The sequence below is a fragment of the Ciconia boyciana genome, chromosome 4 (genome assembly GCF_034638445.1).
Source record: "Ciconia boyciana chromosome 4, ASM3463844v1, whole genome shotgun sequence".
NCBI lineage: Eukaryota > Metazoa > Chordata > Aves > Ciconiiformes > Ciconiidae > Ciconia > Ciconia boyciana.
Window position 1 is genome coordinate 92316872 of NC_132937.1, and position 18031 is coordinate 92334902.

The 18031-nt window shown below is 36.2% G+C and overlaps 1 protein-coding gene across 1 annotated transcript in view; it reads left to right on the forward strand.

Moving 5' to 3' along the window:
- UGCG (UDP-glucose ceramide glucosyltransferase) overlaps nucleotides 1–15802 on the forward strand; it is a 32433-nt gene extending 16631 nt beyond the window's left edge. The window contains exons 2-9 of the mRNA XM_072860612.1: nucleotides 3409–3550; nucleotides 7189–7291; nucleotides 8208–8309; nucleotides 8704–8816; nucleotides 10689–10867; nucleotides 11289–11375; nucleotides 11810–11999; nucleotides 13345–15802. Coding sequence (XP_072716713.1) covers nucleotides 3409–3550; nucleotides 7189–7291; nucleotides 8208–8309; nucleotides 8704–8816; nucleotides 10689–10867; nucleotides 11289–11375; nucleotides 11810–11999; nucleotides 13345–13515 — 1087 coding nt within the window. The 3' untranslated portion in view covers nucleotides 13516–15802. The remainder of the gene's footprint in view (nucleotides 1–3408; nucleotides 3551–7188; nucleotides 7292–8207; nucleotides 8310–8703; nucleotides 8817–10688; nucleotides 10868–11288; nucleotides 11376–11809; nucleotides 12000–13344) is intronic.
- The last annotated feature ends 2229 nt before the right edge of the window (nucleotides 15803–18031 follow it).

Consider the following 18031-nt stretch of genomic DNA (forward strand, 5'->3'; position numbering starts at 1 on the left):
TCCCCCTAATAGGATAGTTCTTTAAAGTAGCTGCTGAGGGAAGGCTGAAATGCCTGAATAAAGTGTGTTCAGGTTTTTTCACTTGCTTTTAAAAGGCGTATGTTACTTTCTCAGCTGAGACACCCAGCAGTCTGTCTACTGTAGCAAGCTTCTTGTTTTTGCTAGAATACTCTCCTGCCCTTCATAAGGTGGGGGGAGGAAGTGTAGTCTTGGCCTAGAAAAAAAAAGTTTTGTTGCTTAATTTGATACAGGTTAGCAAGAATTTATTGTATTGTATACTGGGCAGTGATAACTCAGTAGCCTGGACTTTGTCTTCAGAAATACTTTTTTTTTCTCAGCTGAGAGACAAGCTGTAGATTACAGTTGCTTCTGTGGGTTAATTGTTACTGTGTTAAAGAACCAAGTTTAAGGAAATTTTGCAGATGCCTCTTATATGATATATGATAGTTGAACTGTAGCTCTTGACACCATTATGCATCCTGCTGCTTTTTTCTTTCCCCACCTATGTGCACCAGCACCAGACTGCTCAAAGGAATTTGTTTCACTACCTAGGGATTGCAGGCTGATCCATTTAATTTATGTAGGTGTAAAAGTACTTATAGATAACCTGGGTACTGGTCTTTCACACACACGGTCTGAAAATGCCTTTAAATAGTGCTCTGCCAGCATCTGTTTCAGAGCTCAAAGTTGTTATACATTCCTTGGTGAGGTGTTTTTCTGCAGCTTACTGCATTAGGCAGAGGTAGAAAAAAATGCATTAAACAAGTACATCTGTATAGTTAGTGGTTTTGACTGCTTTGATCTAAATTCAATGCAAAATAATATATTATTTCCTGTATGTGACACAAACTTTTTGAAAGGATTGCTTTCCTTTATAATTTTGAACTGTATGTGTCATACATGCTCCATGATAATGAAGACCTCTGATCACAACACCTGTCTAAGAAAACCACCATAAGGACAAGTTAGTGCTCAAAAATACCAACTTGCCGCTTCATCTTACCACTACTTTGCAGACTTTGGTGCATGTTCTGTAACACACAACTTCATTTAGAACATGCCTGCATCAACAATTTTAATGTTGTTTAAATTTAGTCTTATTTTGACTCCCAAGTTAAATGTTAGCCTTAATTTGAATATTGTAACTTTTTTTAATGATGGTTGGTCTGTTTCTTTGGTGATGGTAGGTTTTTAATTGTAACTTCTTAATTTTTCTTCAGAATATGCCACTTCACAAATAGTTCTCACAATAAACCAGTCCACAAATGATCTGGTTTACTGTTAGTTTGCCTCTTGCTCTATAGAGTCTAACAGAGCATTGCAATTACGGGCATGGAAACTGCTTTACCTTAGTGTCACAATACCACAGTGCTTTCAGGATGGCAGGCTGCCGCTTTTGTGCAGTGTTATGAATAGAACATGAACTGGAGTCTTATTTTTAAGACAGCATGTTGCAGACAGTCTTACCATACTGAGCCATGCTCTGTCAGAAGTCTCAGTGCACGGTGTTTCATAGCTGAATAGATCCTGACAATGCTGTGTGCCTCATTTGCATGTTTTCCAAGGTTTCCCTCTCGTACACCATGTGTAGGCTTTTCCTTATGTAATTCAATCACCTGCATAATCCTGTGTGTCAGTGTCATTTGTAATATGATGCCTTGCAAGGTTCTGCAGTTTTATCACTTGGTGCTTATTCCTTATCACAGTCCTGCCTCGACTCTGTCTTCATCCTTTCTCTCCTTACCTTTTTGTGTTTACTCTGCTGCTTCCTTCTTATTTCCTCTTCATCAAGGCTTTTGCCTCTGTACAAAGCTGTGTGCATTGCTACAGTCTGTTTTAAATGGAGTACTCTTTTTTTTTTTTTTTTTTTTCCCCTCCCTTGCCTTATCTACCTTTTGTCCCTCCTGGTCAAAGCTGCATTCTTGAGACTCTCCCTTCTCATTGGTACTAAAGCGCTTGTTTGCTGTAATGTTTGAAAATTGGTAAGGAGATCCTTTCTTTATCTGTAGTGGCTATATGAACTGTTGTTTTTCTTACTTTGGTCTGACTGTCACTTGGCTGTTAATTGCTCAGCAAGACTATTTCAGTTTACCTTGCAGTGCCCAGGCTTGGACTCAATAACAGTACAAGGACATCACTGCTTTGTCCTTCTGTCTCTTTAGTGAGCCCATTGTTTATTCTCTGTAACAGCATTATGCCCCTGGTGTCCAGCTGCAAACCTGCCTGACAGGAGCATGGCGGGGGGATGTCACTATCCCATTCCAGGAGAAAATAACTCTAGAGAACTACTGGAATCTCTTCTTAGTAGAGCTCCTTCGTAGTTCAGTAAATTCACGTGGTCAGGCACATTCTTCAGGGGCATGCTGCCTAGGAACTTGACTTTTTTTTACCATTTAACCAGGATGAAGCACTCCATGGAGCAACCCTGTTCCCTTTTTTTTTTTTGAGGCAGCATCTTGTGAATTTTAAAGTGTGAAAGTTTAAGTTAAGAATTGATACCATTGGGTACATGCTGCAATAAAATATTCTTTCAATCTGGCTACTATGCATGTTAGAGAACTATGATATGCAGTATATACACTAATTAGCAAATTGTAAGTTTCAGCAAATACTTTTTTCCAGTTATTTAAATTATATATATATATTTACTTGATGCAAATGTGACTGTATACTGGCCCATCAAGCTTTCAGAATTTAATTTTACATTTATTCACACAGGAGTGTAGGATTAAACATTCATGTTAGTGAGTTGTGACATGATCATCAATTTACTTGTATATTCATTGCTGAAATACTAGTGACTGTTTGGAATTGTGTTCTCAGTTTAGCTATGCTTCTGACCCAGCCTGATGTCCAGTTTCTAGCATTTTTATACTACAGTTGATTGATACTTATCCTTTTCTTGCAGGTGTTTGTTAACAAATTGATCAGTAGGATTAACTGTTTCCCCCGTGCTTTCAGTTTGCTTTAAGTTTTGCATAACTTAACGCAGGAAAAAACACCTTACCCTTCTCTTTTTGCCTTGTGTACAGTAAATTGGTTTTCCTGATTACCCTGATTTCTGATTATAATACTATGAGTTTTAATGCCATGGAGAAAGGCAGAAAAATCTTGTCTCCTGTGTAGTTTGAAAAAAGTTATACTCTTATTGTTCAAAAAGCATAGTGCAAAATACATTAATCTGAAATGTGTAAAATGAGTAAGGTTGAATTTAACCTACATACAATGCTAAGGCTTTTTTAGGCATTGTCTCTGATGCATCAACTGTCAGATATAAAAATAGCTGTTGTTCCTACAACCAAAACTAATTTTTTTGCAGCAATTTTAACTCCCAATCTTTCTTAGTTCTGACTGTATTTTGAATGGAATTCTCTAGCATATGTGGTGGTCTGTTATTTCTCCTTACAGACGCCTCCACCTCAATAAGAAAACCACAGACAAACAGCCATATAGCAAGCTTCCTGGTGTTTCACTTCTCAAGCCGTTAAAAGGTGTGGATCCTAACCTAATCAACAACTTAGAAACCTTCTTTGAACTGGATTATCCAAAAGTATGTATACTATTTAGTGTCTTTTTTCTTCTTCCCATGTCTCCAAAAGTCATATCAGTAGCTTGGGCTAGAACTATGCAACTTGATTATGTGTTGGATTGTTCTTCCTTCCACAGGAAATGCATGATTACACATTTTACATGTTGCAAAGAAAAATTACTGCTTTTTAAAAAGCTGTCTATAAACGAATGTGACCAAGCCTTTGGGACAAAACATACTCCACCCTTCACTAAGATTTGTTTAATCATTATTCCAGTATTGTGGTGTTTATAGCAGTATGAAACCCTTCAATCTATAAAAGATCATTTGAGAGGCCAGACACCCTCGCCAATTAACTACTTCTCTGTAACAGATTCTCTAAAAGGGAATAAAAGAGAATCTAAAAGATTCTCTTGACCGATAGCCTGAAACTTTCTGGTGCTTCTTACTGATGGCTCATCTAATGAAGAATTGCTCAATGATGAGGTGGTGTACCTCACCAGCTGCTGGTAGGTAGGATAGCCTTTTTATTGGTGTTGGGAAACACATAGTTAATAAAAGCTTACATTTGCTCTTGAACACTGTTTGACTTTGTAATATAAGAGATAAGTAATATAAGTGATAAGTGTGTCAGATGCTGTCCTTGCTCTAAGGAGCTTACAACTTAAAGGAGAAATCTGCAAACGCTTGCTGCGTCATTCACTACTTGGTGTATGCTCTTGCGGATGGAAAAAGGACTACATTTTCTACTGTGTATCTCCTGAATTCTAAAACTTGTCATTTACTCTTAATAAAAACTCTCTTTTCTCAATTCTTCTTGAAACTGCTTCTGACACTGCGGCTTTGGTTGTAAAAGGTCAAAGGTATGTGTAAGCTGTACAGCGAGTTTCCTTTGTGTATTCTGACAGAGAGCTTTAAACTTACTCCTAAGTAGGCAGGATAAAACAAACAAAAACCCCCACCATTTGAAACTTATTAAAAGCTGGGTAGTTTTTCTGTAAGGAAGCTTGGGGCCTTTTGAAAAGCTTCTGGCATGAACATTTGAATCCTTTCGACTCAACAAAAGTGCAATAAAGATTAAGTGTGGCCAAGATAAGTTTAACGCATACTTGAGGCATGCCGTGTATGCCAATATTGCAGACAGTGCAAAGAAGCTGCAACAATATCTTAAGCTATTTTATGACTATAGTGAGCATCAAAACATTATGCAGCTGAAACATTTGCCTACAAATACAATTTGTTTGAGAATTTGGGAAAACAGCTATGCTGGATCTTGCTTTGGGACAGAGTCTTGACCCTTATTTCTGATAACTTATATATGGGTGGCAATTTTAAAATATTGCTACTGCACACAAATCTGAACTTCAGATAACAATTATTTTTCCCAAGGAGAGTGAAAATGGGAAGTATGAATGCTTCAGTTTACTGGGGCACAGATCGTGCAGTACAAGCAAGATCCCCAAACTGTTTGAAAACACTTCTGTAGAATAACTACCAAAATACTTCATTTAAGAGATTGATATTACACCACAAAAATTAGAAGGACAGTATTGCTTGGTATTCAAAGTTCAGCTGTCCAGGGAAAAATTATTAGGAAAGAATAATCTTAAACTTGTTCCAGTGAAGCTGAGTTCACCCTGCAGTGATACTGATTCTCTGAAACTCTTCTGTGATACCCCATGCATGAAATAATCTTGTCTTGCACAGAAGCCAGTTATGCAGCTTCTAAACTGCAAGACTTAGACTTAATACTTTTATCAGTGAACAGTTATTACCTGCGGTGCATATTGTAATTTTTGCAGAAATCTTTCTATTCATGTTATGTCCAAATGAACCTGATTGTAATGTTTATGTAGATCAGCATCTTTGTATTTCTTCTGCTTTAGTCATAATTTTGTTGTTCTTTACTTTGTTACTGCATACAAAGGCCATTTACTGTGAATTTGTCAGTTTTCAGTCATTGCAATGTCAAAGTTTTTTGCTATTTCTTGTTGAATTTCTTGGAGAATAGAGATATAGAAGTGTCACTGCAACTGTGGATTGAAGATTCATTATTTAATTGCTAGCCAAAATGGTTGTTCTTTTACATATTCAATTGGATGAGCAATAAAGAACTAATTTCTTCAGTTTGTAATTTCTATGGTGTTCATGCTGTCAGGATTGTTCTGTTGTGGTGGAAAGACCTGTCTGCTTAATGAGACAGGTCTTTTACCCCTTAAATTCTATTTTCTGTGCTGGTAAAATGATAGGAATCAAATACTGCTCACTCCTTAGGCAAATTGGCTTTGAGAGTGCATTCTGAGAGGTAGAGATGTGTTTGTCTGATAGTTTGTAGCGCTAGACCAAGTCTTACCAACTCCCATTTAGTGATTAATGACTTTAAGTTTCCACAGTATTCTGAATGCAGTTAGAGTTGTTGAGGTTTTTTGTGTTTAACAATACCATTTTTTTTTCTTGAAAGAATGTATTTATTTAACTTAACATCTTCTGTTGTATGAAATACTTCTTACTGAACAAGAACATCAGAGATTGTCATCACTGAGCCCACAGGTAGCATTTGAGGTTCAGATTACTTTTTGCTTAAGTAGTTTACTGAAAGTAAAGTTCAGTGAGGTGATAGAATAGTATAAGGGAGAATAAGAACTGTTTTGATCACTAGCTGGGACTCTTATTTACAACTGCTATATCACATGAGGTCCAAGGAAATTGTTTTTAATGAGATTGAATTTTTAAATCTTGGACTGTAAAAATGGCTTCTAGGTATCTTGATCAGAATTTGCATTTTCTGAATTTTATTCTTTGGATTTGAGCTCTGATAACTTTTTGTAATAGTTCAGTAATCTTAACAGGGAGAGAGGAAGGTTATGTTAAGTACGGACTATTCAAGGAATTTGCTGTTAATGCAGAAACAGAAATACCTCCATCAAAGCTTGTAAAGCCATCTCAAAACATTGGGTGATTCTTAAAATGCTGTTTCCTCACCCACAGTCATGTGTAACAAGCATGTAGCTTGATTGCTGAAAGAGCTACAGGTTTCCCTTACCTTTTCTTGATTTTTTAACCACTATTCTATTAATGAGGAAAATACATACACATTATATATGCATATACATGTTCCTGAGCTTAGCTTTATTATACAACTAAGCATACATATACTGGTCTCTGTGGGTTGTCTTCCAACTGTTCTGCATATGCATCTACAAAGTAAAGGAAAGGAAGGTGTAGTTCAGAGGTATGCAGTCAAGTGTATCATAACATCATTCCTTTAATATTGTGTGCTGTAATTTAATTGAATATAAGATTGGATTTAAGATTCATATGTGAACCCAAATGGAAGTGGAAATAAAAATTTTACCTTGTGTACCAGGATGTCTTGCTTCATGCCTAATAGAAACCCTTCTGATAACAGGAAAATTAATGTTCATCAGTGCAAGAGTTTATTGGGATACAGGCTTGGTTCTTCTTTCACAAGTACTTGGTTGTGCATTAAAAAATATTCTTACTTAGCTGTAAAACCACTCCCTTGGTTTTATTGTTAATTCTATAACAGTGCTCTTTCTTCAGTTCAGTACACTGTTAAGCTTTATTCCCTAGACCATATTGATATTAAGTGTGTGTGTAAATATATATGTGTGTATATACATTTTTGTTTTTACTAGTATGAAGTACTACTCTGTGTACAAGATCATGATGATCCAGCTATTGATGTGTGCAAAAAGCTCCTTGGCAAATACCCGAATGTGGATGCTAGACTGTTCATAGGTAAGCAGTGCAACTCAAAGGTGGGACTCTTAATTGTATAAATGTTTTTAGGTCTTCAACTCCGTATACAGTATTCTAAGATAAACAGTCATCTTGTTCAGCCTGTGTTGGTTCTATAGCTTAGTCATCTGTTTGGCGTAAAGAAGTAAGTATGTAGTCACAATCTGTGACATCAGTCCAAAAAAACTCCAGGAAGAATGACTTATGCAACCCCTGTGACTTTTTCCTTCTAAATCTGAAATACAGCAGTTTAAATCTTGTCTTTGTACTGAACTAAATGTGCAGGAAGTGACTTGGAGTTGTGACTGTATTTGAGCTTGAGGTCCTGCAACAATCCTTTTTCATCAGCTTAGACTGTAGGGCTCTCTTCACTTTACATTTGAATTAGAGGAGGGAAGGGATATTAGAACGAGGTAGTAGAATGTAATTTTTTTTCTCTGATGTGAAACAAACTGAACCATTCTGTCAGTTAGGAGCAAAAGAGTGTGTCTCACTATTCTGCTCTTTTTTTATTTTTCTGCTGAAATTACTGTAGAGTATAATGGTCATAATCAGTAGTCCTAAGACATAAGAGGTAGAGAATATTTACCTTACAGAATGTCAAAGAAGAAACTACAAGAAACTTTGTAGTTCTACTGTCCTTTAACTACATTAACCTTGTTACCTTGCCATTTTGAGGAAGCTTTTAAGTATTTTTTCCTTTTTAATTCTCTGCATAATTGTAGTGAGATCTAAAATATAGAAGTGAAGGAATACATAATTTAAATCCTTTTTATAAAAGTGGACTTTAAGAATTGATGGGTAAACATTTACTGTTCTTCAGTTAATATACCTAAATATTTTGGGTACTGAGTCAGAATTCTAAAAAAAAAAAAAACCCCATACATTATTTGTGTATGATGTTTGTATTTTTTAGGTGGCAAGAAGGTTGGCATCAACCCCAAGATTAACAACTTAATGCCTGGCTATGAAGTTGCCAAATATGATCTCATATGGATTTGTGATAGTGGAATCAGAGGTAGGTGTGTGTTGTAATGTGCTGACTGTTAATGTTGCTCTTAGTCCCTGTAGGCAAGCAGTTGTTGGAGACTATTTTGACTGAGGATACAAATAGAAATGAAAGTTAGAAATCTGGAAAAAATATTTTTGTGGTATAAAAATGTTTAATCTCTAATTAAAGGTGAAAATGCCATTAAGAAAATACTGTTCAAACTGTTTCCATTGTATTTGTTGTTGATCATAATAATGATGTTAATCACTTTTATTATTTTTCTGAAACTTTGTTGCTCCAAAATACTGTGCATCAAAGTATATGTGCTCTTGATATTGGTAGTAGAATGAGAATTAGCGTGTCTATACAGTAGCCTACTAATGACAGAATTGCTTAATGAACTGTCTTTTTTGTCACTTAGTAACGCCAGACACTCTGACAGATATGGCCAATCAAATGACTGAAAAAGTAGGCTTGGTCCATGGGCTTCCCTATGTTGCAGACAGACAGGGTTTTGCTGCTACCCTGGAACAGGTGAGTGCAATGTTGTCTTTTTTTGCAAGACCTTGCTGACTAAAAGTTGTGTAGTGCATCTTGCACCTTTTGAGGGAAGAAATGTTTGTTTTCAGCTATAGTCACACTTCAAACTATCTAGGATAACTTTTAAATGCTCCAAAATTTTACTGTGGTGCTCTGAAAGTTGATTCAATATTTAAGTTTACAATACAAACAATAAAGATTACAGGATGAAAATGATGGATTTTATTTAAAAATGTATTAAAACTGAAGGACTCTTTCTAGTGCTTAGTCAGAAAGGGCCATTATTTCTATTTTGATGTCTGAAAAGAAACACAGAAATGGCCATGACAAGTCAGAGCGAAGTCCAGCTCACACAGTAGCTTATTTCCAGCAGGGGTTATAAGCAGCAGAGCCTTTGAGGAGAGTAGAATACAAGGCTTATATCCTGTTTTCCTGTAATACTGTCTCAACTTTCTGCAATTTTGAGCTGAGAGACTTCCTGAGCAAGAAGTAGACTTGTATATTTACTAATCCTCAATATACTAGTGTATTAGTAAGAACAGATTTCTTACATGAACTTTTCCATTCTTTCTTTGCGTCCATATAGATTTTGAATGTCTATAACTGTCTTTACCAGGAAGTTCCATAGATCTACTATCTGTTACAGGAACCACCACTTTGGTCACTCTGACCCTTGTTCTTCTATAGTGCTATTTCATGTCTCCTAATACTTGTTTTGGAAGAGAAAGTGAACAGTTGATTCCTATCCACCATCTTCATATCACTCATTCTGTCTTATTCTCTCCTCTTCTTTTTCAGCAAGTTCTCTTTTGTAGAATGAAGAGGTTGAGTTTTCTTGTTTGTTCCTTGTGTCTCAAGGCATGTAATTTAATAAACTATCCTTTATTCTAAGCTGGCATGTATAAGGCATTTTGGCTCCAAGGCTAACTAATGTGTGTCAAAGGCAGAAATGTGAGAGACGAAAGCGCAATGAAATTCAGTAATCCTTCGTCGCATGGAGAGAGGGCAGCTTGTGCGATTTTTGTGACACAAAGTCTGAATTTCCTCTTAGAAAAGAGCAAGGAGCTATAGCACAAAGCTCTTGGTACTGCTACATGCTAAAGTAGCAAGAATTACAACTCCTGCCTCTATATCCCTGGAAGAGCTTTTTGTTTCCAGATCCAGTATATGGCAAGATGAGCATGCCTGTTCTTGAATGAGTTACTGTATTAGTAAGACCAGTGTGAAGGCCATCTATAGGAGGAATAGTAGTCAGAGGTGCTAGCACTTGTTCCCACTGTCTCTTCATAGGACACTCCTAGTTTTAAGTTATTGAAACTTGTAAAAAGGCTCACTCACAATCTTTATTTTTTCTTTGCTATTTCTGTTTGCAAGTACCTTAAGTAAACAAAATTCCCCTGCTTCTGTACAACTGTATAGTAAGTTACTAAGAACATGTATGCAGTAATGCAGTTAATCTTTATAAGAGGAAGGAGACAGCATGTCTGTCAGCTATCACCAAATAATATATTAATCCTAGTGATTAGTAAGTTACTTAATGGATTTTTAATATATGTATTCACTGGGAACAACCTCAATAAATTAGAAATTAAATACCAAATGAATTATGATAGTTTAATATGTGGATTTAAAACCCTCTTATAGATTTGTAAAAACCACAGCCAATATCACTACTAGATTTCTCAGATTTGGTGGTAGACTAGATTTCTTAGATTGGTGGTAAAGATCTTTCCAAATACACAGACATAATTGGCCACGTCGAGCACTTTTTACCCTCCAAAAATGTTTGGAGGGTAAAAAGTTGTCAGTGAGTAGTACTTGCATAAATACATGTAGAGTTTTAAAAGCCTTACCTTGTTTTGGCAGGTTTATTTTGGAACTTCACATCCAAGGTCATATATTTCAGCCAACTTAACTGGCTTTAAGTGTGTAACAGGAATGTCGTGCTTGATGAGGAAGGATGTCTTGGACCAGGCTGGAGGACTGATAGCTTTTGCACAATATATTGCTGAAGATTACTTTATGGCCAAAGCTATAGCTGACCGGTAAGATGACTCTGAAGTAAGCTTACTGCTTTAAGTGCAGTTTACATCTTTTTAAACACATGGTACGTACTATAAGTATAGGCGTTCAGGTCAGCTTCACATGTATACAGCAAACATGCTTATGACACGTGCTTTGTCCTATCAATATAGTCTTTTAGAAATAACTAAGCCGTATCATTGTTAATTCCTTCAGAAAAAAGTTTGAGAACTTGGTTTGAGTATTATTCAAGTGGTATTTGCTCTCTTCCAATGAAGAGACTTGATAAAATACACAATTTTTTTGCTCATACCCATTGTAATAATATGGCACATATGCCAAATAAAATTTTCAAGACTAATAAAATTCTTGGGTGTTTGTTCTCTAATTGTTTTTTGCATCTCTTATTTGCATGTTTTTGATAATAATACATTAATTTTTCAGGGGGTGGAAATTTGCGATGGCCACACAAGTTGCAATGCAAAACTCTGGTTCATATTCTATTTCTCAGTTTCAGTCCAGAATGATCAGGTAAAATTTTAATCCTTACTTCCTCGCCAACCCACCCCTGTCACCTGCTTCTGATGTGGATAACCTGATAATGAGAGGGAATACATTTTCCAAGCTAATTTGATCTAATGTTCAGAATGCTGAAGTTCCAATGCACAGCTTGATGCACAGTTCTTGATAGTGTTGGGAGAGAGGCACTGACTTTCCACAGAAGTATGACTGATACAAGCATTAAAAAAACCCTAAAAAATCCCCTGCTTAGTACCTCTTAAGTGCTACGTGCAGTGTCTTTGAAAGGGAGAATTTTTGCAATATTTTATTTGGAGGTGTAAATTAAATGAGATTTAAACTAACATTGTCAGAAAAGACCATGATGGCTCATCATTTGATGAGGTGGGGGAAGAGGACGTAAAGAATAATGCATAGTCAGAACTGATTTGTTTGTCTTTTTCTAGGTGGGCCAAACTGCGAATTAATATGTTGCCTGCTACAATAATTTGTGAGCCAATCTCAGAGTGCTTTGTTGCCAGTCTAGTTATTGGATGGGCAGCTCACCATGTGTTTAGATGGGATATAATGGTATTTTTCATGTGTCACTGCTTGGCATGGTTTATATTTGACTACATTCAACTGAAAGGTGTTCAGGTATGTAGCTTCATTTTCTATGGAGGTTATTAAAGTTACTAGTGCCATCTACTTCAGCAAAAAGCTAAGCCTAATTGTAACAACAAAATAATTCTCTTGACATCAAGGAAATAACAGGTCAAATCCTGTTACTTCTCAGTCTTCTAGCTTCAGTTATAGTAGCACGAAAAAGAATAAGTATGCTTGGTTTTAATTTTGTTTTCTGTATGCACCTGCCTCTACCTAGGCTCTGGAAGTTTGCATAGCTGTCCCCTTAATCTTCATGTTTCCAGTCTGCTCTGCCTAGGCATATCCAGAAATCTTAAACTTTAACAGTACAAGAACAGCAGCTTTGTGGGTTTTTTTTTTTCTTAGTTGTCACTTTGTCTTGTACTTATTGAGGTGTATATGTACTCTTAAGTACATTTTTCACTCTATTTTGGTAATAATGGACTTAGAGGACAGCTGTAGCCTACTTCTAAAATGAGTCTTCCCATCACTAGAAGTGAGGCCTCAAAAAACTTAATATAGAAAGATGTCACAAATCAGAACAGCATTTGTTCTTCTAATGCTGTAGGAACTATTTAGACTACTTTCTGCTGTGGCCATATTCCATCCAAATCTGATCCATAATTACTTTCATATTCAAACTTATCAAATAGTTCTCATAATGCTGAAGAATATGCTTTTGGTAGTGTTAACACATACTGGAAATAATAAAAAGAGTTAGGCTTTGTTTTGATCCTGTAGGACTCTAGAAGGTCAGTTTAACAGTCACCTGTCTGATTACTCTTCTCACTATGCACAGTATGTAAAAGAGCTTTCTGCCTACTCTTCCTTTTCTGAAGCCTCTTCGATTTCCAGCTCTGCATGTAGCTGGAAATTCTTAAAGGAGCAGAAAATAGAGAGGCTATAAGCTTTTTTTCTTAGTCTTGCTTTTCCTATGCAATAGGCCAAAGGCTTATTTATTTGAATTTCACTCCTCTGGAAATGTGCAGGAGTGTTCTGTTTAGATACTGTTATTCTGGGGTCTGTGGCAAAAAAACAGTGTCTGCTTGAACACAGTTTTATGAAGCTTCAAAAAGAAAAAAGTGAAATCATCACACTTCTCCTTGCCTTTTGCTCTACATACAAATCTCTTTTCAGACCTTCTGGGTCATTCTGCCAAGCTCCTCATGTTCAATATGGGTATTCATATCTTGAACAGGAAAATGTTCTTGGCTTATAAAAAAATATGCTATTGGTATGTGAATTTGTATAATAAGCTTTAGAATAGATTTATCTGTAACACAAATGTTTTAAATTACTTTAAAATTTCTTTTGAATAATCAGTATGTTGAAATACTTGGTTTTTTTATATTCCTAGGGTGGTGCTCTGTGTTTTTCAAAACTTGATTATGCAGTAGCTTGGTTCATCAGAGAATCCATGACAATTTATATTTTCCTATCTGCTTTGTGGGACCCCACTATTAGCTGGAGGACAGGACGCTACAGATTACGTTGTGGAGGCACTGCAGAAGAAATTCTTGATGTATAGCCACAGCTTTGTAACTGTGAATGTCAAAAAGAGAAGGGGGGGGGGGGGAGAAAAGTATTATAAATTGTTTATATAAATACTTTTAAGAAAATCTACCTTCAGTAGTTTTATTACTTGGATGTTTTGGTATCTGTTCTTTAATTTATTTTTGCATGGCATTTGCATCTGTGAAAATACATCTGTAGTATTGGCCAAATGATACCTTGCTCCTATGTACAAATAGAAGTGGAGAGAATTGGTCCTGACATCTACTTTCTATAGGAATGCTCTGCAGTAAACTCTTAAAAAAAAATATATATATATATATCCTCCTGGATATGAACAGCTTCTTACTCCATGGTGTGCTAGCCTAGCAAATCCAGGGTTCACATAGCTATTTTCCAGCTGGATTGTACAAGGCTGTACCTAGTAAAATCACAGAAGTACAGCTGACTTCTGTTTTATCCCACTAAATTGAGCTAGTAACAGAACCTTGGGAAAGAAGCTCTTAAATGCTTTATGCCTACCTCTTGTAGTTGCTGCAGAACAAAATGAATGGAAAGGTAAAAACGCTTTGCAAAAACAAACTAAAGTAAAGCTGGAGTCTTGTGTTTATATGTATATATGAAATACTTTAGTCATTGCAATGAACCAAAAGTGGACTAAGTTTGATAGAATTAGTTGAAAGGAATTACTGGTCAGGCACGTATTGTATGCATCTTTTGGCCAACTCTGATCTGGTTCTGTCTTGAACCTTGTTAAGCACTGTGCTGTAACTAGCCAAGCTGGTCCCCTTCAATATTTCCATCCTTTTTAAGGGGTGTTTGTTTTTCCCTGTGAGTGAATGCTTTGACTGGGGGGGCGGGAGTGTGTGCGTGGGGGGGGTGGGACATAGTAGGTGGTAGAAGGGAGCAGAAATACATTTCAGAAACATTTCACACATGAGCTATTTTCTTACACAATGTCTTAAGAATGTAATTTCATGATGCAAGTATTTAATATCTTTTTAAAGTGAACATGCATACCTATACTAGTAATAATTAAGTATTCAATTGCAGTAGATATTGTGAATATATTAAAAGGCCGGGTGAGTTTGCTGTTACTGATTTAAAGTTGTAATCTTAATTTAAATATCAAACTAAGTCTACTCTTGGCTTTTTGCCTTCTACTGTTAGTCTAGCCTTTAAATTGGACTTTTGTATTCCAGTGGTATGACTAAAAGGACTAGATTATAATGCATGCTGTGTTTTTTCCCCTCTGCTCCCTGTGGCTTGGTTTCCAACCTCATTGTGAGACTTCCTAATTTGTGGTGAACTGGACTTGTTTTCTTTGAACACTTTTTAATTAAAAAAAACACAAAGCTAGAGAGGGATGTTGCATAAGCCTTTTGTTTTCATAATTGTTTTTGTTGCTTTTCTTCAGATGGAATAGCATATTGTCACTATGAATGTGAGCTGCTAATTACAAGATTAATGCCAACAAAGCAGCTTTAAAAGTTGGATGATAACGTGTAGCATATTAGCAATAATGACATGTATTTATAAAAATGGACATTTTTACCTTACTGAGCCAATCCCTTACCTGTCATATGCTACACAAGTGTAATGTGGATGTATGTGTCGTAAAACATACTCTGGGCCAAACTGCTTCATTCACCTTAATATTTCTTTTGCCTTACGGTACCATGGAACTCTCTTAATGGGCATTTCTGTATGAACAAAGGCTTTTGATGCATGCTTCATTCTTTTCATATGAATCAGGAAGAAGCACTTTTCCTGAGGAAAGTTGCACACTGAAAGCTAGTCTAGTTGTGACCCACAAACATCCTGGTTTTAGTGTTGTTTTTTACATAGTTGAATTTTGCTGACAATGTTTGTATCTTCATTTGTTTCATGAAGTTTGATGCCATTCATTGCACTGCTAAAGTGAAGCTTAGCTTGCAATTTAGCTTTATGCTGATTTCTATGCAGGCAATGGAACAGAACCAAAAAAGGCTGAACAGACTTCATTTAAAAAAATTAGGTGGGGATAATTGTTTAACAGGTGCTTTTGTATTAGTAGAGCCATCTTTGGTCACAAAAAATAAAGCTTCACTTAAGCAAATAGTTTCATTTGGGTATTGTTTGGTTTATTATGAAATGGAAACAAACACTGTCAAATGTTGTAGAAGATGCTGCAACAGAACTTCTAAAAGTTAAAAATGGCTAATGTAAAGTTGTGTTGATCTACAGATGTGTAGAATATACCATGTTTATTTAAAATCATTGTCTTGTTTTTTCTTTTATTTAAAAATAAATTTTGAATACGATCTGTTTGGAATACAGGGTTTTTCTTCCCTTTGTTCAATGATGCTGTAACATGATAGTTTTAAGTATTTATGGCAGTTTTGATAGATTTGACTTCTAATTAATCTTCACAGCAATAAATGGATGTGCCTTTCTTTTGAGTTTTTTACACCTGGACCATCTGTTTTGGATTTTATATTTTGATGAAATTAACTCACATGTGCCTAAATCTGACTTTGGGTTATCCTTAATTTTTTAGAATAACTTCAGTGTATAAAAACTTCAAAACTGAACAGAAAGTTCCCTACCTATTGTAACTAGACAGCTTAGATTCAGATTTTAGATATGGATATATTTGCCACAAAACATGTTGAAATTGAGGAATAGTGTTCATACTTTGCTTTGAGGTACTCTACCAAGAAAGCACACTGTGCTTGCTCTGTCATCTGACTTGGCTTTTTCTTATCTCTTTGCTAACACTTCTATTAAGACTTTCATGTGAAACTTCGTAAGAGACTGTGTGTATCGTAGTTGTTGGAATCTGGGAAGCATGGCAGAAACACCACTGGAATCGCGTGAAAACTATAGAAACTCAAATATTCCTGAGTGTATTTTGTGCTTGATACAGTTGCAGCCACACAGCAGAATACCTAAACCCCCTTTCCTGAGTCCTTTTATTATTTTCCTGCCTACTATTAAATAATGTTGTGATTTTATTCTGTGCTTTCAAATGAAATCTTTCCCACCTGAATTCCTTTCGTTGCCACTCTTCTGTCTCCTGATACTGACTGCTGATTACCTGTGTTTTCTCTCAATCTGTTTTGTCAGCTGGAAAAGTTTGTCTCCTTCTAACCACCTGCTTTCATATATCACTTCTGAAAGCTATTTCATTCATCTTAAAGGCTTCTTTTAATCCTCACACCTAATTTCTCATTTAATTTTAAGGTGGGTTTGAGTTCCAGCCATTCTTGGGTTGAACTGGTCCCCCAGCAGCTGTGACACTAATTCTGGCTATTGAGGCTAAGGAAATGTGAAGTTTTGTATGGCAATAGATAAACTTTTTACAGTTATACAAAGTGACTTCAGCTTAAATACTCTCTAGGCTTGTCTAAATAATAACACTTGGAAGAGAGGATGGCAGTGTATAGAATGTCAATAATTTCAAACTTAATCCAGTTTTTGGGCCTGAGAATGCATAAACTGGAGTTTCTAACTAATTGGCAGATTATACTGCATGGGTCTATAACTTGGATATTCAGAGTGAAAGCACAAGTTTATTTAAAGGTGTTTTCTTAGCTTATAAATTAAATTTCATGACAGAACTGCCCCACAACAGTAAGTGCTGCATATCTGGGCAGAAGAGAACTTCACCCAGGAAAGTAATTTCTGCTTTCATGTTGGCTTTGGAGAAGGCTTGTATGATTCCTACCTTAGTGTTGTAGAACTGCACTGTAACTCAAATCAGTGATTTGGGATGTGCTTTTAACAAAAACAAACAAAAAAACCCCAAAACAACCCCACAACAATACACAACCCCGAAAACCCCACAGAACCAAACCCCACTGGCCGTGTGTCTTATAGATCCTGAGTGTTTGAAGTCAGACTGCTTTAAAGGTGGTTACCTCTTCTGCATTGCACAAACAAATTTCCATTGCCAGCCATCAGACAATTGAGAACAAGTGATAATTCTTATGGTTAAATTCCCCACGTTCTGCTTTCACAGCTTATTTGTTTGGTCCTTAGAGTTTGAACCTCTCAGTAAGGAAGCAAAGTTTAATGCAGCACTTCAGGCCAGTTTAGCCACTGCCATGTTTGTGTTGAAGTCTGGTTTCCTGTTTCATGTAGAAAGTTGCTGTTGACTATATTGCAAATCTTTGCTGAAAATCTTTCTTTTTTGTAGCAGTTTCTACTGACAGCTGGCTGTTTTCAGTTATAAGTCCTACATGCAGATCAGCGTCCAGTTCTCCCTTCAAATCCATCTTGTTTAATTACAAGCAAACCAGCCAGTCTTGTGGATCCTAACGCTTTGTCAGTGTTCAGCTATAACCTTGCAAGGCCATGTCCAGTGCATTTCCTTTTCAAAAGCGGTTTTAGGTTAGTGTCTTGTAAATGTTCTACTAGCTGTGCTGAAGCCCTGCAGTCTGTATATGGAAAGAAGTGTGTGTGTCTAGCCTTTTCAGTGGAAGATGCTTGTGATGCTTGTCTTCAGGCTTAGCTTATGTTAAAATAGCTAATCAGCTTATTTTTGTGAA